The sequence below is a fragment of the Thamnophis elegans genome, chromosome 2 (assembly GCF_009769535.1).
Source record: "Thamnophis elegans isolate rThaEle1 chromosome 2, rThaEle1.pri, whole genome shotgun sequence".
NCBI lineage: Eukaryota > Metazoa > Chordata > Lepidosauria > Squamata > Colubridae > Thamnophis > Thamnophis elegans.
The window spans coordinates 146,701,915-146,728,076 of NC_045542.1; the positions used below are offsets into that span (position 1 = coordinate 146,701,915).

The 26,162-nt window shown below is 40.9% G+C and overlaps 2 protein-coding genes across 3 annotated transcripts; one reads left to right on the plus strand and one right to left on the minus strand.

Annotated features, from left to right (window-relative positions):
* Positions 1–6,470: 6,470 nt before the first annotated feature.
* LOC116502980 (zinc finger protein RFP-like) lies at positions 6,471–20,504 on the plus strand. 2 transcript variants are annotated; one of them, XM_032209057.1, is made up of 7 exons: positions 6,471–6,886; positions 7,373–7,468; positions 8,981–9,199; positions 14,156–14,178; positions 15,093–15,208; positions 16,539–16,676; positions 18,468–20,504. In XM_032209057.1, the coding sequence occupies exons 1-7, from the start codon at positions 6,635–6,637 to the stop codon at positions 18,989–18,991; spliced, it is 1,368 nt and encodes a 455-aa protein (XP_032064948.1). In that variant the 5' UTR covers positions 6,471–6,634; the 3' UTR covers positions 18,992–20,504. The 2 variants fall into 2 exon arrangements, with proteins under 2 accessions (XP_032064948.1, XP_032064949.1); XM_032209058.1 differs by having other exon boundaries at positions 6,735–6,886; positions 7,377–7,468.
* On the minus strand, positions 19,876–25,621 carry LOC116502986 (zinc finger protein 239-like). The gene is made up of 2 exons (XM_032209066.1): positions 25,501–25,621; positions 19,876–23,124 (listed from the first exon to the last, which is right to left on the minus strand). Exons 1-2 carry the CDS (start codon positions 25,508–25,510, stop codon positions 21,986–21,988), a joined length of 1,149 nt encoding a protein of 382 aa, XP_032064957.1. The 5' UTR covers positions 25,511–25,621; the 3' UTR covers positions 19,876–21,985.
* Between the last annotated feature and the right edge of the window lie 541 nt (positions 25,622–26,162).

Consider the following 26,162-nt stretch of genomic DNA (forward strand, 5'->3'; position numbering starts at 1 on the left):
GAGTTCTTATTGTTTTGGAAATTGAAACTATGTTTCTCCCCTCCCCCCTCCCCCCTGTAAACCCCCCTCCCTACCCCCCTTCCGACTTCCCAGATCCCATACCCGGCATAGCTTTTTATCAAACACAGTCTAGAGTATATTAGAACCAAATAGGTTAAAAATTAAAAGATAAAAGAGAAAGGAAAAAAGAAAGGAATAAAACAAAAAACAAAAAAAAAGGGAAAAATCAATAAACTCTCTACCTTGAGCTCAGCTTCCGATAATGGGCAGGCTTTAGAGGTGGGTTGCTCCCGGTTCGGGCAAACCGGTAGAGAGCAGCAGGAGGCTCCACTCACCCGCCCGGATGCTTCTGTGCATGTGCAGAAGCGTCGTGCATGAGCGCGCGCAGAAGCATGAGCAAAATGGTAGTAAACTGGTTAGGAACCCACCACTGGCAGGCTTCATTACAATTGTAAGTCAATTGTACTACCTGTACATCAGAAAACAGGCTAGTTTGACTTTTATGAGCAGCTTAATAAGAACTATGAATGCCAGTAAAAATATTTATTTGTTTACAATACATTATAGACACAGAGATACACTAGCAAGCAAACCAAATGTACACAACAAAACAATAATACTATTCTCCTTTATCAGATTCATAAACAGCAGCAATATGTGGAAAGGATGGAATCAGAATTAAAGGCAAAAAGGAAGTCATGTTTATATAGTTAGATTTGATGTGGATTAATGGAAGGGGTAAAGAATTGCAGTGGACAGAAATGTGAGGTGTAGAAAAAGGGAGAGTTATACATATATGAGATATGAATGGATGGATGGATGATGGATGTATGTATGTACAGTATGTATGTATATTATATCAGTACTAGAAGAGAGTAGACTTTACTGTCTACTTATATAGCTTGCTTTGTCTTTGGTAGTGGAAGTATTCTTGGTAGTTCCTTGATTAGGCTGTTGTTCATTGTTAGTTTGTCTGAGTTCTTCCTTGATTAGGGTATTGTTTATTTCTTGATTTTTGGTAGAGTGTTAATATTGGTGTTAATCTCTGGTCATCTGATGTTGGTTGCTAACAGGGTGGTGTTTTGTTCTTTTTGTTTCCTTTTTGTTTTGTTTTTTATTGTCTCTTTTGAATGGTATGTAAATGTTGTCCATCTCTATGTGCCTATTGATAGCTGATTTGTTTGAGTGCCAGGCTTTGCGGAATTCTCTAGCCTTTTGAGACTTGGCTTGGTGTATTATATATATTATACAGATATATTAACCCACTACCCTGTTTATTCTTGGATTCTTTTTTGTTTCCACCAGATGGTCTAACTTTTGTTAAGAAAAAGGAAGATTCAAACTCTCCTATTGAAAAAAAGAGGAGATTGGAAGACCAAGCTTTTGATTATAGCCCAGAGAGCAGAAAATCAATTCCGTGTCCACTATGCTAGGTGGAATTATGTACAAATTATTGTAGCGATACTTCAGCACTGTACTAACTTCTATAATATATAAAAAATGCTTCACATCTGTTTCAAATTGCCTGCTTTCCCCTTCCAAACAACTTCGCTATTAAGCATCAATAAGAGAGTGAAAGGAAGATCAATATATAAAATCTTTAGGTTTGTCTTGTGCTTTTGGAGTTTTTTTCCCCCAGCAATCTCTTTTTTCAGCCACATGTTTATAATATTCTATTCATCTGATCCCCAAGCAGCTTAAAGTTGTCCTGAGCTTCTAATATTAAAATAGCTTATTGTTCTTTAAGCACAACAGGAGCTGTGGCACTTTTGCTGTGGTTGCAATCTGATCTATTTCATCAGCCCCTCATTTGGTGTTACAGCCAGGATTAGAAGTTGATGTAGCCAAGCAGCACATACAAGTAGGCCTCGACATACGGCCATTTATTTTGTGACTGTTCAAAGTTGCAGTGACACTTAAAAAAACAGACATATGAGTTTGCATTTACGACTATTAGTGTCCCCACAGCCACATGACCAAATGCAAGCACTTGTATTTACAATATCTGCAATGTCCCAGGATCTTTTAATTGCCGTTTGTGACCTTTCCTTTGTGCTTACTTCTGAAAAGCAACTCAATCGGAGAACTGGATTCACTTAATGACTGCATGATTCACTTAATGACCATGACAAAAAAGGTTTGAAATTGGGTGAGGTTCTCTCCACTGTAATTTAGAATAGAATAACAGAATTGGATGGGACCTTGTAGTCCAAGCCCCTGCTTAGGCAGGATAACCATTTAGGTCTCTTCTTAAAAACTTCCAGTGTTGGAGCATTCACAACTTCTGGAGGCAAGTTATTGCACTGATTAATTGTTCTAACTGTTACAAAATTTCTCCTCAGTTCTAGGTTGATTCTCTCCTTGATTAGTTTCCACCCACTGCTTCTTGTCCTGCCCTCAGGTGCTTTGGAGAATAGCTTGACTCCCTCTTCTTGGTGGCATGGATATTGGAACACTGCTATTATGTTCACTTAATATCTGCCTTACTTTGTGATGAATGTCTCAGTTGTGGTTGTAAGTCAAGGACTACCTGTATTAGTCACGTTAGGCTGATGTAGGCCATGTCCCTTCCTCTCCCCTCCTGATGTGTCTTCCAGGTCACTCTCCTTTGGGCAGTGGGAGAGTCCTATTTTGTCCTCACCTGTTAGATCACTCAGCCAACCCTCAGTTCAGAAACAAGGATCAATCTAAACAGCATCAAGCAGCACTGGGATGAACATTGCACATTGCAGCTCTCTGAGGCATTACAGGTAGTCCTCGACTTACGACCACAAGTGATCCAGAGGTGGGTTTTGGCTTCTTTTACTGCCGGTTTGCTCAGGGATGCGCTTTGGGCGCCCGCGCATGTGCAGAAGTAAAAAAATTGCTTCTGTGCATGTGCAGAAGCAACAAAACAAGATGGAGGTGCCTATCGGAGGTGCCGATAGAACCAGTTTGGATGCATGTCTGGGCAAGTTACTACCCATTCGGCCGAACTGGTGGGACCCCACCTCTGAATTTATCCCAAAATTTCTGTTGCTAATGAGATATTATGTGAATTTTGACCCATTTTACAACCTTTCTTGCCACAGTTGTTAAGCGAATCATAGCAGTTGTTAAGTTAGTAACATGGCTGTTAAGAGAATCTGGCTTCCCTGTTGACTTTGCATATCAGAAGATCACAAAAGGTGATCACATGACCTCAGGACACTGCAACCCTCATGAATATGAGTCTCTTGCCAAACGTCTTAATTTTGATCATGTGACCATGGGGATGCGGCAAGGGTCATAAGTATGAAAAATAATCATGTCACTTTTTTTCAGTGCTGCTATAACTTTGAACAGTCACTAAATGTACAGTTGTAAGTCAGGGACTACCTGTATTATACAAACTCTTCCCACACCTGCCAGCTCTTACCCAAGCTGCTTTTGAGCATAGGTTTAACGCTACTTTGAAATAGCACCAAAATGCGAGCACATGGGCCACCTGCCATAAAAGTGCCTTTAGTTTGGTGCATGTTTTGTGCAGTCACTTGGACTGAGTTTAGTGGCATTTCAGAATACTGCTAATCAGTAGTGCTCAACCAATATCCCAATGAAAATTTATTTTTAAGTAGTCAATGAAAAATCATAACAAATTTGACCATTGCAGAAACAAAGGACTGATAGAAACAAGAACTCGTGTTCAAAATAAGAGTCTATTATATAGAGTAGAATAACAAAGAAGCATAAGAACATTTAAATATTGTTTGTTTATATTTTTTCTTAAAGCACTGCAGTCAATACAATTCTTTAATTATGGCTTGCCATTTTTCTTCAATAAAGATTACCAATGATGAATTTATGAGAATTTGTCTAATTTGTTCATGTCCTATTTATCAGATGATCTCAAAAAAGCCCAGTGATCAGTTGATATTCCTGATAGTTCTCTTTGATGTAGCCATGCAAAGACAAACAATGTGTTTGGACTAAATTCAGTCATTGTTAAAACTCATTTGGCTGTTCAGGATAATTTATCTTAAACTCTTTATGCTTTAGCAAACCTTGCAGTTCTTCCTGGCCTCCTGATATATCATCTTGTGGGATAGGTACTGGTGTGTGTGTGTGTGTATTCTTAGACATTGATTGCCATTACTATGTAGGAGTTAAGAAATTGCATTTCTACTTCCACATTCCTGCTTAGAAGCACTTAAGTAGGAATCTGTTTACTGTTCCTGAATAGTAATGCCCTTGACATAAACTTATATCTCGGTTTTAACTATATTAAGCCAATGTTATCTATCTTGAATTACAAAAGGTTAGCTAAACTGGGATTTTATATATTCCTTCAAATGCCATTAAATGCAAAGTCTTCCTTCAGTTGTAGCAGTCCCAATTCTGAGCAGTTAAAAAGGATCCTCTAAGGGACGTCATAGGTCTATAAGCTATAGCACGGGTGTCAAACTCGCCACATCACGGTGCCGTCACATGACGTTTTGTGACGTTTTCCCATTTGCGGAGCTGGGGTGGGCGTGGCCTGCGTGTAACGCATCCAACCCGCATCCCACAAGTTTGACACCCCTGGGCTGTAGCATATGATGTGGCACCAATTCAAGTCTACATAAATTTGGGGTTAAGTCTAAAATACAAAGCATTTTGTTCCCTCCTGTTTTTTCTCCTTCTACCACCACCTTTCCATATTACTTTGTAAAGTACTGGTGAAAAGGCAAAAATACACAACATCCTCTATCAAGATCACTGCCCCAAAGCAAAGGACCCACTGATGATTAAAAAAATAATAATCAGGAAGTCGGTTTGTCATTCTGCTTTCAGCAAAGTTAGCCCTCCTGCAGGCCATGCCACAAGGCATCTGGCTACATTTCTGGGCCTAACTCAAATTACAAGCTTGACTTCCTTCTTGCCACAAAATGTGTGTGTTTGGAATAAGTTCAACTTCCTTCTCAGAGCCTGCAGGGACTTAATTTTTTCAAGCATGCCCTGAAGACGCCTTTCTAAGGAACACCAGAGCATGGAAGAAAGTGACACATCCAGGCAGAAAAAAGATTTATGGGTTCTCTCACAGAAAGAAACATGAAAACAAGTCTTCTGAGACAGTGGAATGACCAAGTTTTGTCTCCCCTGCCAGGAAAGTTTCAAAAATCATTTTTATTTATTAAATTCATCTGCTGCCCATCTCACTGTCAGAATGACTCTAATCAATCCACGTAGAGACAGTTTCTGCCAAAGTTGCATTGTCTAGTGCAAGTAGCCCTTGTTTAGTGACTGCCTTATTTAGCAACCTTTGGTGATGGTGATGAAAAAAATAACTTTACAACTAATCCTCTACATTTAAGACCTCTGCAAATATATATGGGTATGTGCATAATTTTTCTATGTATGTAGGTAGATAGGTATCTATCTATCTATCTATCTATCTATCTATCTATCTATCTATCTATCTATCTATCTATCTATCCTGAGTTGGCTTGAAACTCAACATTAAAAAAAACTAAGATCATGGCATCTGGCAAATAGATGCGGAAGAAATGGAGGTAGTGACAGATTTTATTTTCCTGGCTTCCAAGATGCAGATGGGGGACTGCAGCCAAGAAATTAAAAGACGTTTGCTCCTGGAGAGGAAAGCAAATCTAGATAGCATACTAAAAAGCAGAGACATCACCCTGCCAACAAAAGTGTGTATAGTCAAGGCTATGGTTTTCCCAGTTGCAATGTACGGCTGTGAAATTTGGACTATAAGGAATGCTGAGCGCCAAAGAATTGAGGCCTTTGAACTATGGTGCAGGAGAAGACTCCTGCGAGTCCCTTGGACTGCAAGGCCATCCAACTGGTCAGTCCTAGAGGAGATCAACCTTGACTGCTCTTTAGAAGACCAGATCCTGAAGATGAAACTCAAATACTTTGGCCACCTAATGAGAAGGAAGGACTCACTGAAGAAGAGCCTAATACTGGGAATGACTGAGGGCAAAAGAAGGAGGGGAGGACAGAGAATGAGGTGGCTTGATGGAGTCACCGAAGCAGTCAGTATGAGCTTAAATGGACTCCAGGGGATGGTAGAGCACAGGAAGCCTGGAGGAACGTTGTCCACTGGGCCCCGATGGGTTGGACACGACTTCGCAATTAACAACAATCTGTCTGTCGTCTATCTATCTATCTCTACCCATCTTGTCATGTTTACGTAGTTTATACTGAAGGTGATGACCCTTTGAGAGCTGTATGCAACATCATTTCGTTTTAATGTATGCGGATTAGCGTACATTCAAAGTGACAATTATTCTAATTGTTATTCTAAGTCTAAATTGCGACTTCAGTCGGCAGAAAATCCCCGCTAGGCTCTTTCAAGTTACCCACCGCGCACCGCCTCTCTTAACAGCGTTCAAATAGAGACCGGGGCTAACATTTGGCACACGCTTCCCGTGCCGTTCACACACGCCAGAGGGCCCCTTCCACCAATCAGACGCGAGAGACTCGGGAACACGACTCCTCCCATCGGCCAGGTTGGTTGGAAGAAAACGAAAGTTATCTAGGAAATTTTGGGCGTTTGAAAGCGAAACGCTCCTCTCCGACCCCCGCCTTGTGCCGTTTTCGCCCTCCGGAGTGTTGCAGAGGAGTGGCTGGAGAGGGGGAGGTCCCTGCCTAGGTGTTGCTCGTCCAGACCATGGGGGATCTGGGGAGACCCGGGTCTCAGAACAGCCCTGAAAAACGAACCTCCGAGTCGAGGGCGTCGGAAGGGCTGCATCTGCAAGCCGTCGAAGGGTTGTGGGGAGAAGCCCTCTGTGAGAAACATCGCGAGCCCCTCAAGGTTTTCTGCTGGGAGGACCGCGACCTCATCTGCTTGGTATGCGACAAATCCAAGAAGCACCGAGCCCACCTGGTACTTCCCGCCGAGGAGGCAGCTCAAGAATACAGGGTAACGAATTTACTTTTAGCTGGCGTAGGGGAGGTGGTTGCTGTCACTCTTCCCTGTTTGAGGCGGTGGACTTCTGCCCTGCTTGCAGGCACCTTGAGAGCCCTCCTCCTGAACTTGTGCGTTGATTAGATACCTCTAAAAAAAACTGACATTGCACAATATTCTTAATTCTAAAGCCATTTGAACAACACTATTGCAGTAAATATGTGCTGTGCAACCCAACCACCCCATTAGGATTTAATGTGATGGGGAAGGCAGCAGCTGGATTCCCCAGGACTGACTGTATGCCAGATTATGCCTAGGGTACTGTGCAAACCCAGTTTAATTATTCTAACTCCCCCCCCCCTTGGAAATTTAGACTGATGCCCTTAAGAATTGGTGCCCTAGAATTGGTTCCTTCAGTCCCCCCAATAGAATCAGCTTCCCAAGTGATTTAGCATTTCAATAATTGTTGGGGAATAATCCTGACAGATTTTGTTTGTTCAGAAAGAGATCCAGATCAAGCTACAGAATCTGAAGCTGGGGAGAAAGGCCATTGAAGGATCAAAGCAGACTCAGGAGAAGCAAAGGGCTGCGTATTTGGTAGGTAACTTGTTCATATACAGTACTAAGGAAAACTATAGCAGTTTCTCTTCACTGAAATACATCCCCCACTTTGTTGCATATTTCATAAAATAAAGTAGATTTGAGTGTCTGAAAAATAGTCATGAGCAATTTTTGTCCACTAAATACAGAATGCAGGTTTATAGCCTATAGTTGCCTTTATTTTATTTTATTTTAATATATATATATATATATATATATATATATATATATATATATATATATATATATATATATATATATATATTTGTTTATTTTATTTATTTATTTATTTTGTTTTATTTGTTTTACTTTGTTTTTTTAATTTTATTTTGCATTTGGGGCATCATGGCTTAGCAGTTAAAGACACTGAGTTTTACAGCTGGACAGCTGACAGCCCAGGTTCAAGACCCAAGTGCTGCAACTAGGTGAGCTCCCATTCCTTTCCCCAGCTCCTGCCCACCTAGCAGTTTGAAAACATGTGAATGTGAGTAGATAAAGAGTTACCATTTTGGTGGGAAGATAACAGCATTCGGTGAACCTTTGGTGTATCACACAACCACAGAAAATATCTTCAGACAATGCTGGCTCCCTCAGCCAAGAAACAGAGGTCAGCAGTGCAGAGTTGGATAGCACTGGACAGGGAAACTTTGTCTCCCCCCCCCCCCACTTTATATCTTGTCTTTCCATTAGGAAAGGTGGTTTGCTTGAGTTTTCATCCTGTGAAGGAAGTGAGGCTCTAGTGACTGATTCACCCAAATGAGTTTTGTAAATCTGTAGGAACTTGACCCTGATTCCTGTAGCCCTGGTATCACAGTCTACCCAAGGGGTGATTTGTCTTTCCAATTCAATATAATTGCTTTGTGTATGTGTCTCTCCAGGGGGAGGAGAACAGAAATCTGCTTAATCATCCCCCCCCCCATGTGCATTCAGGCACATAGAGGTACTCCTTGTTTAACAACCAGTCATTTTACAACCACTTGACTTTTTAACAGCCATGGGACAGGTGCTTTATGGCTTGTAAAGTACCCTGGCCATCGTAAATGCCCTTCCACCCTGTGTTCATCATTCATCGACTGCTTGTTTGGCAGGTCAGCATTACGACCAGTCAGAGAAATTCTGCAGTAACACAACGGTGATTTGTAATGCCTTTTGCTGATCTCTGGCAAAAAACACTAATTCAAATGAATGAATTCGCTCAAGAGCCATGGCTTCACTTAACAATTATTGTGAAAAAGGCTGGAAAATTACTTTTGGTCACAAGGGTGCCTCTATGACCAAAAAGTTTTGCAACCTAATTCTGGGCTCAGTTAAGGTTGTAAGCCGAGGGGTATCTGTAATGATAGGCATTAGCAATATATTGACCAATTTAGTATTAATTAATAACAGCAATATTGTGATATGGTGGCAATGTTCCTTTACATAAAATGCTGGTGCTGAAGTATATGGTTAATAATATAGAAACAACCTTAGTCTTATTGACTTTTTATTTTCTTTCTCTGCCGACTGCAGGAAGACATCAAAGCACAGAGAAGAAAGATTGTGCAGGCCTTCCAGGAACTCCGCTCATTTCTAGAAGAGCAGGAATGTGGCCTCTTGGCTCGGTTGAGTGACCTGGAGAAGCAAGAGGATGAAAGTAGCACCAGACTTTCAAACAACATTTTGCTTCTCAGTGACCTGATCTGTGACCTGGAGAAGCACTGTCAGAGGCCTGCGGGTGAATTTTTGCAGGTGGATGTAGGGTTGTTGCTTTTTTAAACATAAATTGTTGGGGCTGTTTCTCCCTGAATCTAAGCATCTTTGCAAATTCACAACGCAGATTATCATCTTTGCAAAGATGCTTAGGTGGCAAAACAAAGATGATAATCTGCGTTGTGAATTCAGTCGTAATTTCAGTAAGAATCTTGTGATACTGGATTTTCTCAGAATCCCACTGACAGATGTTCTTTCTTTACAAAATAAATGCAGGGATATAGAACTTTGAACCAAACCTCTTTCTACTCAGTGGAATATTTCTAAGCATTTCCAGAGGAATTAACAAACACTGACAAACACAAACACAAACAAACATTCCTGCAAAGTATCGAATCACAAAGTATGTGATTCGATACTTTGCAGGAATAATTGACTGGACACAGATGGAGTTGGACAATTTGGACAGAAAAACAAGGAAGCTTATGACAATGAATTATGCTTTCCACCCTAAAAGTGATGTTGACCGATTATATCTACCAAGAGCAGAGGGTGGTCGAGGACTCCTACAAGTAAAACAGACTGTGGAAGAAGAAAAACACAGCTTGAATGATTACATCCAGAAAAGTGAAGAACCAATGATTAAGGAAGTAAATAAAGAAGGCCTTTTAAAGACAACTAAGTCAAAAGCTGAATATAAGAAAGAAGTAATTGAGAAGCGAGCTGAAAATTGGAAAAACAAAGCTATGCATAGCCAATACTTGAAAAGTATTGAAGGCAAAGCTGACCAAAAGCTAACTTGGAACCGGTTAAGATCAGGAGCACTGAAAAAAGAAACAGAAGGCTTTATTTTGGCAGCTCAAGAACAAGCCTTAGCCACAACCTGCATGGAGGCAAAAATTCAACATGTTACCACCAACAGCAAATGTTGCCTCTGTAATGAGAAAGACGAGACAGTTGACCACTTGATCAGTGGGTGCAGCAAAATTTCACAAACTGACTATCTACAATGCCATGACCGCATTGCTAAGATCATTCACTGGAAATTGTGCCAAAAGTTTGGATTTGAGTACAGCAAAATCCACTGGGAACATCAGGTTCAGAAGGTTTTAGAGAATGAGAAAGTCAAGATCTTATGGGACTTCAGAATTCAGACTGACAGGCACTTTGCCCACAACACACCTGACATAACAATAGTTGAAAAGAAAAAAAGTGTGGTTCATTAACATTGCAATACTTGGAGATGCACGAATTGAGGATAAGCAGCAAGAAAAAATCACAAAGTACCAAGACTTGCAAATTGAAGTTGAGCGACTGTGGAAAAAGAAATCATGTGTTGTCCCGATTGTAATTGGAACCCATGGAGCAATACCTAAAGGGCTACCCCGCTACTTGGAAATTTTAAATTTATCAGACTTGAACATTCTGATTCTACAAAAAGCCACCCTATTTGGAACAGCTTATATCTTCCAACATTACCTTAACAGTTCCTAGGTCCTTGGTTAGGACTCGAGCTGTTGAGCTGCCAACCAGGCCCAAAGACTGTGAATCTCACCAAAGATTAACCGCATAATAATAATAATAACTGAACATTCCAAAATGCATTACAAATACCAGTGACTGGTGCTAATGGTTGATACGGTTTGCTGCCAGCATCCTGTTATCAACCAAGTACCTTCTTAAAATATAGTAAGATGTTCCGAGTAGCATACTTTTTTGTAGTTCCACTGGTGGTATTGCAGGAAGCTGCAATTTGTTGATATATCTTATAAAATTCTTGGACATGGTGCCAAGTGCCCCGATGACAATGGGTATCATTGTTACATGCTTCATCCATAGACATGTAGTTTCGATGGCCAGGTCACGATATTTCATTATTTTTTCTAGTTCTTTTTCTTTCACTCTGGCATCTCCAGGAACATCACTATCAATAAACTGTATACTTTGGCCCTCTACAACCGTTATATCTGGCGTGTTGTGCTCCAAATGATGATCTGTTTGCATTTGAAAGTCCCACAAGATCTTCACTTTCTAATTTTCGATAACCTTTTCCACTTTATGTTCCCATGACTTTCTGGATACAGGTAAATCATATTTTTTACATAATGACCAGTGGATTAATTTAGCAACTTGGTCATGTCTAGCTTTGTAATCAGTTTCTGCGATTTTGCTGCATTCACATATTAAATGTGAAACAGTTTCGACTTTGTTATTGCAAAGTCGGCAGTTTGGGTTGTCAGTGGATTTTTGTATCTTTGCTTTCATGGCATTAGTTTGTAGTGCTTGTTCTTGAGCAGCCAGTATTAAACCTTCTGTCAAGTTGTCATCACATTTTCCTTCAATGTTTTTCAAGTGCTATCCATGCAAAGCTTTGGTTTTCCATCTATTTAATCTGTCATCTAGCTGTTTTTCCTTATATTCTGCCTTTGTTTCTGTTGTTTTTATGGTGTTCTCTGTTTTCACAGCCTGCAGCAATTTTCTGTACTTTGGTTCACATAATCATTCCAACTTTGTTTTTCTTTTTCTACAGTTTTGATGGATTTGCAATAGCCTCCTGCCCCCTATTTTTCTTGGCAGGTACAACCTATCAATGTCACTTCGTGGATGTAAAGCATGGTACATATTCAAATGTTTGCATGTTTTCCGGTCCAAGTTTTCCAGTTCAGCCAGAGTCCAGTTGATGATTCCAGCTGAGTAGAGTATCACTGGAACTGCCCATGTATTAATGGCTTTAATTATGTTTCCAGCATTCAGCTTTGATTTTAATATTTTGTGGACCCTCCTGATGTATTCCTTTTGCGTTGACTCTTTGACTTTTCCATTCAAGATGTTATCTGCTTCCAATATGCCTAAGTACTTGTAACCATCATCCTTTGCTAATGCTTTCACTATATTTCCATTTCCCAGTTCTATTCCTTCTGTTTTTTCCATTTTTCCTTGCCGCGTGGATAATATAGCACATTTTTCAAGCCCAAAGTTCATTTTGATGTCACTGCTGAACAGTTGAACTGTGTTGAGTATTGATTTAAGTTCAGTGGGGCTTTTTGCCTACATTTTTAAGTCGTTCATGTATAGTAGATGGTTTATCTTGCCATGTTGGGTTGAGATTTGGTATCCCAGTTTTGTGTTTCGTAGGATTATTGTCAGTGGAATTAATGCAATGTTGAACAGTAGTGGTGAAAGTGAATCCCCTTGGAAGATTCCTCATCTGATGTTAACTTCACCAGTGCTCTCCCCATTTGTTGTTAGAACTGTTTTCCATTTTTGCATATTTGCTTTCAAAAATGTACAGATATTTTTGCTGATTCCAAAGTTTTCCAGACAGGTGTTAATCCAGCTGTGGGGTAATGAGTCAAATGCCTTTTGTAATCAATCCACGCCATATTTAAATTTGTTTTTCTTCGTTTTGCATTTTTTTAGTACCATTTTGTCTATGAGCAGCTGATTTTTTGTTCCTCTTGATTTTTTATAATTTTTTTTTTGTTCTACTGGATACAAATTGTTTTCCATCAGATGATTGAATACTGAATTTGCCAGTATCCTTGTAAAAAGTTTGAACGTTGTTGGCAGACAAGTAATTGGGCGATAGTTGCTTGATTCTGTGCCTTTTTCTGGATCTTTCATTATCAAGTATGTTCGGCCAGCTGTTAACCATTATTCGCTTGTTGCATTTTGAAGCATTTGATCAAATTGAGAGGCCATGCGATGATGGAGGCTTGTCAGGTGTTTTAGCCATTATCCATGCAATTCATCCAGGCCAGGTGCACTCCAGTTCTTGATCTTCTTTGCTTGTTTTGCCACCATGTCAGTTTTTATTACAATATTTTCCAACTTGTTTTGTGTTGTTTGTCGTTGAATATCTTTGATCCAGGAGTCAGTGTTGTTGTGTTCCACTGGGTTTTCCCACAGTTCTTTCAAAAAGTTTAAAGTTTTTTCTTTACACGGGTGAATATTAGTTTGGATTCGATTTTCATCAAGGGACCGGTAAAAGAGGTGTTGGTTTCTTCTGAACTGGACATTTTCACAATATTGTTTTATTCCTCCTTCGTGTCTTTCAATTTTCCTTGCTGTTGCTATTGCATGTTATTTTAGTTCTTCCATAATTTCCGTTATTGTTTTTTCCTCCAGGTTGTATTTTTTGTGTAAACTATTTTTCAGATTTTAGTTCTTTAGTTTTCCTTCTTTTAAGAACTTCAGATTGCTGATATCCCCTCGTAGGTTTTTTTTTTTTTTCAAGTCGAATTTTCCATTTTGGTGTTCCAGTGGGTTTCTTTTTTGGCATTCTATAACCTAATTCTGCAGTTATAATGGCTGCTGTGCTATACATTAATTGGTTGGTTTCATATAGTGTGCTGGATGGGATGAAAGTTAAAATGTTGTTCACGGCAGTTAACAGCAGATCTTTCACTTGTTTGCTATGCCCCTCGCGAATGATAGGTAGTCTTTTTCTTTCTACATTATCTTTGATATGGTTTTCAATTTTTTCTTTCAGCATTTTTGTAGATCACTTACCGGTAGCTCTACACTTTCAAGTTGTTGCACAGGAGGGTCTTCATCCTGTATGTTCGTTTCTTCCACTGGCTGGTGAATTTGTTCAGATGTTCGACCAATTTCTTCAGCTTGTTCATCATCACTTGTTGTTTTCTTTTTAGACCATATTTCTAGATATTGCATTTCCGCTTGTGTGAAAACTTTATTATGGATGATGAAGCGTGTTTGATCCATTAATCTTTGTTCAGTTATGTCACTTTCCGTGTGTTGTTTGTCACTTTCCGGGTGTTGTTGTTGTTGTTGTTGTTGTTGTTGTTATTATTATTTTTATTATTATTATTTGCTTTTAGTAACCACTTCTTGCTTCAGGTTATCTCCTTTAGGTCCCTTAGTTATATGCTATTTTTCTTTTTTCTTAAATTGCAAAATCCTCCTGAACAAAGTTGTTCTCTGATCATTGTTTTCCTCTTCACAAAGTAACTCAAATGTCTCTGGTTTCTCTAGAATCTCAAGGAAACTTTAAGCAGGTATGTGATTTATAATCTTTTGGGGCTAATAATGAATTTAAGTGGTTACAGAAAAATATACATATATATTTTTATATACATATACATATATATTTTTCGGAGTATAAGATTGCACCAAAGTTTTGAAAAGGCAAATTAAAAAAAAAAGTTTTTGCATGCCTCCCAAAAACGGGCCTTTTTCCCCCAAAAAAGGGCACTAATAGCCTTTAGGAGGCTTATAGAGGGTTCCACCACAAAACCGCGGTAGACTAAAGCGCGTGTGAGTAAAGCGCGGTGACAAAACCGCACCGTCAAAACCGCGCGACAACAGCGCACCGACAACAGCGCCCTGACAGAAGCGCGCTGTAACATAACCCTAAAAATAACCTTAAACCTAACGCTAAACTTAACCTAAAGCTACCCTAAAGCTACCCCTAAACCTAACCCTAAACCTAACCCTAAACCTAACCCTAAACCTTACCTTAAGTTAAATCGCGCTTCTGTCGGCACGCTGTTGTCGGTGCGCTGTTGTGGGCGCGCTTTTGACATCGCGGTTTTAGCGCCGCGGTGTTGTCGGCGCGCTTTTGACGTTCGCGGTTATGTCGTGCCACGCTTATAGAGTGCTCCTGGGGGCTGGGGGGGATTTCTGCCTTCCCCAGCCCCCAGGAGCTCTCTGAAAGCCTCCTAAAAGCTATGCAGGACTATTTTGGTGAAGGGAACGGGGTTTCGGGAGGCAAAACATGCTGTATTCAGTATATAAGACGCACCCAGATTTTCAGCCTCTTTTTTGAGGGAAAAAGTAAAAAGGCGAGCTGGAAATTAATCTGGAAACAGTCTGGCTTTGCTTCTGATTTTTCTCTTACCAGATGCTTGGAGGCAGCCAGACAACAGAGGAAGCCACAGAACTAAAATAGTTTGGTACTTCTCTGATCTAGGTGTAAAAAGGGTGAGCTCCTTTGCTTCCATGAGAAACCTGTTAACCTGGAAAAAGATCTCAGGGCCATCTCTCAGCAAAGTGATCTATTAATGGAAAACTTCAAGAAATTTAGAGGTACGGAAGCTACATAAGAAATGCACGTTTCTGTAATTGTAGGGTAAACCTTGTTCCTGTGAAATGATCTCTTCCAAATGGGGAAAAAGTAGAGAGGGTAGAAAGAAGGAATAGATTAATTCTGAGGACTTACTCTAGATTTGATGAGAATTTCTATTTTCATGAATACCGAAAGAAGTTATGGAGGAATGGCAGAAGTATTTACATTGAAATGTCCATCTCACATTGTCCGGAAGTATTATGGTAATGTTGAGGGCAGTGTTTCTCAACCTTGGCAACTTTAAGGTGTGTGGACTTCAGCTCCCAGCCAACATGATGGTTGGGAAATTCTGAGCATTGAAGGCTACAGTTCTTAACGTTTGCAAGGTTGAGAAACATTGGTTGAGGGTATTATGGGAAATTTAAATGGCAACTCCTGATATTGACTTGCCATTACCCAAGATATTTTCCAAAAGGTCCATTTTAATGAATGGATCTGCTGTTTTGACTATGAAAATGCCGTTTTAAGCATTTCACTACCGTTCTTAGCTGAAAAAAAAAAGTTTTGCTACTTGTTTTATACTCAGAACATATCCAAGAAAAATATTTTGCTCAACCTGAGAAACAACCATTTGAAAAAGATGATTGGAACGAACAGCACTTACAAGAAAAATTGAAATTCTAAAAGAGGAGTGGGTCCAAGGCAGACATCTCCTTGAGGATGATCTATGGGTCCTGTTACACTTCAGGAAACAAGAGATTATACACTTCTTACTAATGAACTTGTGGCAAGCATGTGGCAAGACGTTGTGCAAACAAATTTCAATTTTCCTTTTCTGGAGCAGAGACAGAAAAAATTAAAGCCACCCAGATGTTGCTGAATTAAACTTCCTAGCAGCATTACCCAGTGTGGCCAGTGATGGGGAATGCTGAGAATCATAGGTATCCCACTTCAGCTCTGGAGCATGGTGTGTAGGATTATGTTACCTTTAAACAAGGCAGTTTTAAAGACATGCTCAGAGCTCCTGATGTCACATTTGATTCTTAATTCTATTGCCGAAGCAGCTAGCAATATCTTCTGAATGTGGCAATTTTTTGAGCAGAAATTCTCTGAATCTTTCTAATTTTTAGATTCTTTCTTTTATAGGTCCTAGGCCTCTATGGGGATAAATTTTTAAACTCTTTCCACTGTGAAGTAAGTAAGTAAGTAAGTAAGTAAGTAAGGAAGGAAGGAAGGAAGGAAGGAAGGAAGGAAGGATAAACAGGTGTGTTTGTGTGTGTGTAAAAAGTGCAAATTCTCCTGTGTGTTCTTGATAGAAGGACCAAATCTTCATTCTTCTTTCTTGCCTAGAATCACTGATGGATGAATTGTCAAAAAGCAAGACCAGAGGGCTTAACGCTGTCCTCCTGAGTCAGACTGCTCAGCCCGATCAGCCCCAAATCTTCTGGCCACGATTGTATAATGATGCCGTGAGAGCAGACAAGAAAGGTGAAGCTGCCTTTTCTTAATTTGTTTTTTTTTTTTCACTCTTGCATACAATACCTTTGGAACTTGCAACTTGGGTAGGATTAAAAGTTTGCTGCTTCTAAGTTTTGGAGAATCTTCATGTTGTAGAGGTATAGATGGCTAGTCTATAGATCAGTGATGGAGAACTTTTTCAGCACTGAGAGACCAAACCAGAATGCGTGTGCATGCGCGTGCATGTCTGCACGCCAGAGCACCGAAAACCCAAAGACCAGCTGGCCAGTGTGCATCTGCCTATTTTTGGCCAGTTTTAAGCTGTTTTGAGGCCATTTTTGAGTCATTTGTTGGACCGTTTTTGGCTCGAAAAACAGTTCCAAAACAGCCTAGAAAGGGCCTGACAAAAGGTGTGGTTTCAGGCCATTTTTCAGGACATTTTCAGGCTGTTTTTGAGCCATTTTTCAAGACATTTGGGGCCATATTTCAGGGCCACAAATGGCTCAAAAAACTGTCCCCAAACCAGCTGAAAAACAGCCCAGAAGACAGCCTGTTGGCTGTTTTCCAGGCCATTTTCTACTGCTCCAGAACCCACGAAGACCAGTTGGCAACGGTGCTCGTGCCCATAGAGAAGGCTCTGTGTGCCACCTTTGGCACGCGGGCCGTAGGTTCGTCATCACTACTATAGATGGCTAGTCAAGGGGTTAAGGCACCAGGCTAAAAACAGGGAGACTGTGAGTTCTAGTCCTGCCTTAGGCACAAAGCCACCTTAACCTTGGGTGTCTCACTCTCTCAGCCCAACTCACCTCAGTGGTAGTTGTGGGGAAAATAAAAGGAAGAAGAAGTATTAGGTGTATTTACCGCCCTGAATTACAGATAATCCTCGACTTGCAACGGGTCGGTTAGTGACCATTTGAAGTTAAACCGGTCCTGAAAAGGGGAGTTGCAACCCTGATTCAAAGTTCTGACATCTGTCCTTACAAATCACATCACCATATTTTGGACACTCAGCAACTGGTTCTGATCTATGGCCATTTGCAGTCCTGCGATTGTGATTTATGATGTTTTAACCGGCATTTGCTTCCAGTATCCAACTAAAATGGCCCATAGCGAAAAGTCGGCTCATTTAATGACTATGGCATTTGCTTAACGACTGCAGTGTTTCTTCAATAACCATGCAAAAATTGTAAAATTGGGTGCGGTCACATGATATGACCTACTTTACAGCTGAAATTGCAGGCTCAATTACAGTTGTAAGTCAAGGACTATGTTTATAAAAATAATAAAGGCGGGATAAACAAAATCTTTAAAAATCACATGGTTTATTTTTCACATAATAGAAATAATGGAATGGAATAGAATATCTTTATTGTCACTTTAAATGTACACTAATCAGTATACCTTAAAATGAAATTTCATTGCACACAGCTCTCAAAGGGCCTCCACCTCCAATATACACTACATAAACATGACAAAATAAGCAAATAAATAAATACAAAATTATGCATAGACCCGACACATATGTTATGCAACTTGCATAAGTGTTCGCAGGAGTCTCACCCTGCTTAAGAGATGATGGAGAGAAAGATTCAAAGGTGCAGAGGTCAATAGGTGATCTCCAAAATAACCAACGGATGTCGAGATTGTGCGGTTGACGCTGAAGCTAAGCTGTTGGGCAAATGAACACTCGCTGTTGCGTGTGAGCATTTGTATCGCTTTCCTGGCAGGAAACATCGGTTTGGATTTAATTGGATAATTGAGAAGGCAGGTTGGGGGCCGAGAAGACAGCATGAACCATTACTCTTTTTCTGTTTCTCTCAGTCTCCCCAGTCAGCGTGACCCTAGATCCACGTACGGCCAATCCCCATCTCCTCCTCGGATCGGATCGGAAGACAGTCACGCACCTGGATCACAGGCAGACCTTGCCAGACAATCCTGAGAGGTTTGATGCCGAGTTCTTTGTGCTGGGCTGCGAAAGCTTCTGCTCTGGGAAGCACTCCTGGGTGGTGAACGTCGAGCAGGGGCAGAACTGGGCCATTGGCATCGCCCGGGAGTCTGTGAGGAGGAAGGGGAGCCTCAGCCTCAGCCCACAGCAAGGCATTTGGGCAGTACAGCAGTGCTGGGGCCAGCTGCAAGCGCTGACCTCTCGCTGGACTACCCTGTTTCTGCTCAGGAAGCCCAAGAGGATCAGAGTACATCTGGATTATGAGGGAGGGTGGGTGGCCTTTTTCGATGCAGAGCTGGATGCTCCCATTTTTACTTTTCCGCCCACCTCGTTCAAGCGAGAGAGGATTCACCCTTGGTTCTGGGTGGCGTCTGGATCCCAGCTCACCTTGTGCCCCTGAGATTATTCCAGGCATTTGGGATTTCAGCAATTTGAGCAGCCTTGTGTAATATTGGACGTAAAGCAGCGATGTGACAATTGCTTCGGAACCACATAGGTTTAACTATGTCAGCAGAGAAATAATTATTTTTTCGAATTTTTAGTGAGGCATTAAAGATCACTGAAAGTGCCACTCAGGGATATATTTTAATGGAAGGAGTTGCGATGGTATAAAATGGCTTTTAACCAGCTCTGATGGAAGGGAGGGGGAGGGGGGGAATGGCGATTTTAAAATGCTTACATAGTTGGACACTTATCTCCCAGGAGAGTTGTTCTCCCATGCCACTTCTGTAACAGAGTGCAAAATAAAATAAATGTACTGGAGTGGATACCTAGTCAAAATATAAAACATGTTTCTAGTCCTCATGGCTGCGCTATGGAAAAATTGTGAGGTGGCACTTTTAATTTAGAATCAGACTGATGGCTACTTGTCTTTTTGGCAAATCTGAAGTCAAAGCCTTCAACAGAGAAATTTCTGGGACATTGTAGATCATTTATATTCCCATCTCCCTCTCCTCCTGCATTGGGGGCAGAAGAGCTTTGTATCTTGAAACTCCTACACCCTTCCCCATCCACTCATTTTCTTCTGCTGTAAAGGCTTCCTATATCTATTCCAGTGCCAAGATTTCTGTGTGAAGTAAGTTGCATCTCAATTTACAACATAATTTGCTGTGTTTTTTTTCCACCGTTTCTTAGGGAAGTTATCTCCACACTGAGTTGGAAATAACATGTAAAGTTTAAAAATGAATCATGCAAGCAAATACAATCATATGTCTATTTATGTAAGGCTATTATTCCATTGCACAATGCGTATATTTGGGTTGTACTGTCATACATCTGATTGGAGTTTTCTGGTTGCAAAGTTTAACATTTTTTGTGACTCATCTGGCACAAAGACACACTTACTTTAAAACAAAAATCCATGTCACTACTGTGAATAACACCAAATTGCTTCAAAGCAACTACTTGTGTTTAATTTTGCAGTGTTGATTCACTATTATTTGAATGACCATTTTTGTATCACTTTCTAAAGGAGTTCTCCTATAAGACCAATAAAAATTCAGAGGCATTGTCACTGGTTTCATATATCAAGTAATGAGTAAGAAAGGCTGACTTACCTTAAGTGCAAAATACAGTGCAATAGAGTAAGGTTTGGATTTTGCGACAGATAATTTGATCCATGAGGTAAAATCATAAACGTATTTATTCAAAATAGCATTTCTCATTGTATGTATGGTTATTTTATTGCATTGTAAAGGCTTTCCAGACTGACTATTGTCAAGAAAAACACCATTTAACTGAAACTATGATCCAATTGATATTTAATTGGGCCTAAACATCTGTTGCAATTTAAAGACTAATATATTTATTGCAGCATATACTCGTTATTCCAGAGATCTGTTTTATCAAGAACAGGAAGCAGTCATGGAAGTGGCCCATATAGTGTATATAGTGAAATCTTCTGCTGGCAAAATGAATTCAACATTAAGAAACCAAACAGCTCTCAGTTGTCATAGAGCAAATATAATTATGGAACTCTAATAAAAAGATTGAAGTCAACCAGTACTCAAGATTAAATGGCAAGAACTTTTGAGTAAAATAGGACCCTGCAATAAAACTACAATTTTAAACCCATTTGGCTTGTATTTCCACAATGGTGAAGCAGTTTACAAGTTTCAAGAGGCAAAATGGATGACTTAAGCCATGGAGGTCTTTGAGATATGTAGATTTCATACATGAAAATTCAGATGCCACAATTTTTAAATAAGCCATCCAGAGTGTAGTGCAGCTATCTAGATGATGGGAATTATTCATAATTGATCAATGTCTGTAATAATTACCGATACTACATCTCATAGAAGTAAGTAGTAATTAATCAGCCACTATGTTTGATAAAGGAGTAACAAAAACCAGGGCATTCATACATTTGGTTAAAAATACAATAACTTTCCTTTAAGACTATTCTTCAGCTTTAAAGTTTTATTAAAACAAGGGGAATGTGGTTAATGGAATGTTGTCATTAAAAGCCAGCTGGAGTTCTATTTCTTCTGAAAGTAGATAGCTGATAGTACATTACTATGTGAACTATAGAAAATAGATGAGTGTCAGTTCAAATTATTTCTCTGTACCTTTGGCAGCGAAAAAAACGATTAAAGCTCTTCTTTCCCACTTCAAGGAAAGTGTGTTGTCTTTAAACTTTAACCAGTGGATCTTAACCACTGAGGTTCTTCAGATCTAAAAACACTGGGGGGGGGGGGGGGGAATCCAACTTGAGGGAGAGAAAAAAAAAGAAACGCTATTCTGCCCCAGTTGTCCTAAACAGTATCAGCATTCTGCATTCCCATAAGGAGATAAATGCCTCTGGTCATACATGGTAGCAGCTTAAGAATATAGCATGATTAAACAGCAACAATATCGCAAGTTTATAAACCTTCATTGTTGCAATGATAAGCTTAAAAACATGCTTCATGAGACAGCAGAAGTCAGAGAAGGGCTAAGCAATAGCCAGATAATAGTATCTTGGTCTTGCAGATGTTTTTGCTCTTTTCTACAGAAACAGCTCCAATTACAACAACTAATGTATATCTCACAAGATATCCTGGCCATGTAACCTATTGTCATTTAATGAATAATTTGAAGTCACTTGGAGCAGAATTTTCTTTGATAGTGTGTGGCGTAAAAACCTACAACAGTCTTACAGGTTTATTACCTATAATCAATGAAGTCCCACGGGATGGGATGAGAGTTTACTCTCCTGTAAGGAGCACAGTACTGCAGCCTTCCTAATGTAGACCAGGGGTCTCCAAACTTGGCAACTTTTAAGACTTGTGGACTTCAACTCCCAGAATTCTCCATACTGTCTGGGGAACTGGGAGTTGAAGTCCACAAATCTTAAAGTTGCCAAGTTTGGAGACCTCTGGAGTAGACTTTCAACAAAGAAATGATGCAAAAGAGCTCATCGGGAAGACACTATTTGTCGTCCCCTTGGAGCAGGGATATCTGTGCCAGGATTTTTCGCAGCGCTTTTCATGTGGACTCTCCGGTGGCTAACCAGGTGGGAGCTTTGGTTAAATCGTTTCCCACACTCCGGACACTCATAGGGCTTCTCCCCTGTGTGGATCCTCTGGTGTTTGTTCAAGTCTGAATTCCGGACAAAACTCCTCCCGCACTCCAGGCAGTTGAATGGCCGGTCTCCTGTATGCATCCTCTGGTGTGCCAAGAGGGCTGAGCTGTAGCTGAAAGTCTTCCCACACAGGAGGCATTTGTATCGCCTCTCTTCCTGGTGTGACTTGCGATGGACCAGGAGCTGATGGAGCATGCGGAAGGTTGCTGGGCAGTCGGAGCAAGCGTGCAGCTTCTCGGTGTGTGTCTTCTGGTGGGAGATGAGATGCGACTTGTGACCAAATCGTCGATCGCACTCAGGACAGATGTATGGTTTTTCCCCCGTGTGGGTCCGCTGGTGGGCCGAGAGATTAGAGCTGGTGCTGAAGCATTTCCCACAGTCCTGGCACTCGTAAGGTTTTTCCCCTGTGTGGGTCCGCTCGTGGGCCCGCAGCTGGGAGCTCTGCCGGAAGCCCCTTCCGCAAATGGCGCATTTGTACGGCTTCTCCCCGGTGTGGATCCGCCAGTGCTTGATGAGCACCGAGCCTTCGCTGAAACACCTCCCACAGTCTGAGCAGACGTAGGACTTCTCTCCGGTGTGGGTCCGGCGGTGCACGATCAGCGCTGAGCTGGTGTTGAAGCTCTTCCCGCACTCGGTGCACTTATATGGTTTCTCCCCAGTATGCAGCCTTCGGTGGGTTAAGAGGCTGGAACTGTGGCGGAAGCTTTTCTCGCACACGTCACACTTAAACGGACGGTCGTTTAGGTGCATCTTCCGAGGGCTGTTCTCATAGTCAAAACAAATCTCCTCTGTGAAAGGATTCTGATGCATGCCCAGATCCCTCTTCAGCGTTTTCAATGGTTTAGATTCCAGGAAATCTTCACTTTGCTCAGATAGTTTTTTTGGTGGCTGTTCCACATCAACCAGCAGGGCATCCCTCAGGGACTGGAGAGATCCTTTGTTACCTTCTCTCTTGATCCAGGCTTCACCTGCTAAAAGGAAGAGAAGCTGCCCATTGGTCATTTATTCTCCACCAAAAGGAGGCCAAAACGAATCTGGGATTTTGATCCTAGAGGAGCAGATAGGGAGGCAGTGTGAAAAAAGAGGGGAATTTAAATCTCTCCCTGCACTCAAGGCTTTGTACGTCTTATTCCTGATGGAGATAGTGTTATGTTTGTTAAAATCATAAATGTTAAAAAAAACATCACCGTCCTGAAGGCAGTTACAAAGTCTAGCTCCAGCATATGTACTCTATTCCTTTTCTAGTTCCTTTAGCACCCAACTGCAAGGTTGAGACAATGGTTGAACTGCTGGTTCTGTGCATGCAAAGGGGAAATTAAAGCCATTTACTGTACATGTACTAAATTCCATTCTGGAGGTAGGCAATGATTCATGTAAACTCTTAAGACAGGATGGAAGGGAAATTCAGTGAATCACAGACTAAAAGACATATAACTATGGTAAAAGGAGTATGTTTATACATTGTTCTTCTATTTAGCATTTGTCTTACTTGATTTCAGGGTCTGCTTGCCTAATTCACATGGCAAAGCCATCAATGCATGATGAGACAAGGGTTTGTGTTGCAGAGCCTGATGCTGTTTAGACCTGAGAGTGACTGGCCTATATTCACCCAAATGGTTTCTATGCTTGAGGGAGGTTTAGAATTTGGATTTCCCTATTCTTGAATGGGGGATTGCCTAGCAGTTAAGAAGTCAGGCTTGTCGACTGGAAGTTTGAGACCTGAGCACCGTGCGATGGGGTGAGCTCCCATTACTTGCCCCAGCTCCTGTCCACCTAGCAGTTTGAAAGTATGCAAATGCGAGTAGATAAATAGGTACAACTTCAATGGGAAGGTAACAGAGTTCCATGCACCTCGGCATATAATGCCAGCCACATAACCATGGAAGTGTCTTTCGACAATTTAGGCTCCATTGAAACAGAAACAGATGACTACTGCTCCATAGAGTCAGGCATGACTGGGCAAGAAAAACCTTTACCTTTCCCCCTATTTTTAGTCTAGCATCTTACCTACATCTTGTGTATGTGATTGGCCCTGCCCATGCATGTATTATTGATTTATTTAGTTATTACCAAGCCTATTAGTTCTTATTGTGTTAGATAACAGAAAGAACATTATACCTTGCTAGGTACTCCCAATGTGTTAAGCCAAAACAACCAAATATACAAGCTTAGTGCAATGCAGGAATTTAATGCTTTAAATTTATCTGTGAGAATGTATGACTGTATGGCATTTAAAAAACACCCCTCTCTTGGTTTAGAAGAAATATTTGATTGAGTTTACATATCATGTAATGTATTTGTTTTCAGCATGTATGAATCTCTGTGGGTCTATAATAATGTAGTTTATAGTGGGGGTAGCCAGCCCACTGTTCTATACACCAATAATTGTTCATGTTGCCAAAATTCAGTGGCAAAATTGCTGACACTCAAGAGGGATGAATTTTGGCATAAAAAGTCCAAGATAACATTGGAAAATCTACGACAAAACATACTTGTTTCTACACTTTAAGTGTCCAAACAACTTTGAAAATGATCTATGATGTTGAAATGTAGTGAGAAAAATGGCACATTGCAACAAGAACTTTATTTCTGGAATGAAAACATTGCAATATTGCTGGAAATGGATTCACGAAATCTCTGGGAAGCAAATCGCTCTCATCTCCAAATTCAATCCCCATCTAATTGTATCAAAAATACGGGATTGATTGCCCAACCTGCTTCCTATGCGGATTTCACTGAATCACAGGTCACCTTTGGCAGATCACTGTTGGAATGACATTTAGGAAATATCTTAAATTTAAGATATTTAGGATATCTTAAATATCTTAAATTCAACAGGCTTAGTATCCCAGGGAAGTAGGGAGCTCCCAAGGCAGCTATCTCTGTACAGCTGTAAATCCATAATCCCGCAGTCTTAGTTATACCTGTGTTTTAAATGTTTTACATTTTTAATGATTATATTATTTACTTGATTGTGTTATTGTATGACGCTGAGAGTCAGGTATGTGAGATAAACGGCTATCTAAATTTAATAAATAAAGGATGATCTCATCCAAATTAAAGGACCAAAATTCATTGGAAACGCTCATGCAAGGGGAAAGAAACCAACTCCGGTTCTATTTTTCCTAAAATGGAAAAGCGAGCAAACATGTTACAAAGAAAAGGATCTCCCGGCTAGGTCTCACACACTTTCCCCAGCTTTTAAATCTTTCCTGTCGTCCGCGCAGCCTAGAAGTAATTCACCCCAGCGCAATGCCCATCTCTTTCTGGGCACCCCATTCCTCGGGAGGCACCAGGAAAGTTGTCCAGGCACCCTGCCTTCCTCTAGCCCCATCGCAGAAACTTACCGGGCTCCATGCCCAAGCGAGGCGCGCCGCTTTAGCTGACTTTCAATCCCGAGGCGGTTCTAAACCGCAGCGCCGGAGCGCCGATGCCCATCTCAGAGCCACTTTCCGTCCAAATTCTTGCGGCCTTTTGTGTTGCCTCGATAAGCATGGTGGGAAATGTAGTCTGGAGAGTGGGATGCCGCGGGAAGGCCCTCTGGGTAGTGTAGTTCTGCGTTGGCCGCTGACTAAGAGAGGGTACCCACACAATATTGCACTTTGCAGATGGGGTGTTAGGAATCCTATTGTGGGAAGATGGTGGTGATAGTGAAGCAAAGGACTTGGGGACAAAGACCCATCTCAGCAAGTCGCTGCAAAACTGGCTCATCAGATCTCCCATGTACCCCCCAAAAAACCTCCTTATAGGGAACCACCCTTGCAATCAATTAGAAAATCCATTTTCTAAAATTTTCAGCAAACAACAATTTGCCTTCTTTTAAAACGAGGAATGCCAGTGATTTAAAAAAGATAGGAATAGAAAACTGTGGGGAAAGAATATTGAAATAAAAACATATTTATTAATGTTAATCTTTTCCCCCTCTCCCCTTTTCTCCCTACCTTCCTTCCTCGTTCTCTCCCACTCTCCCTCCCTCTCTCTTACACACACACACACACACACACACAAA

What these genes read in the sequence shown, in the direction of transcription:
- LOC116502980 (XM_032209057.1), top strand. Translation starts at nt 6,635, where the DNA reads ATGGGGGATCTGGGGAGACCCGGGTCTCAGAACAGCCCTGAAAAACGA. An exon ending in AGCAAAGGGCTGCGTATTTG is followed by an intron (nt 7,469 to 8,980) that starts GTAGGTAACTTG and finishes TGCCGACTGCAG; the next exon opens with GAAGACATCAAAGCACAGAG. An exon ending in CGTGAGAGCAGACAAGAAAG is followed by an intron (nt 16,677 to 18,467) that starts GTGAAGCTGCCT and finishes TGTTTCTCTCAG; the next exon opens with TCTCCCCAGTCAGCGTGACC.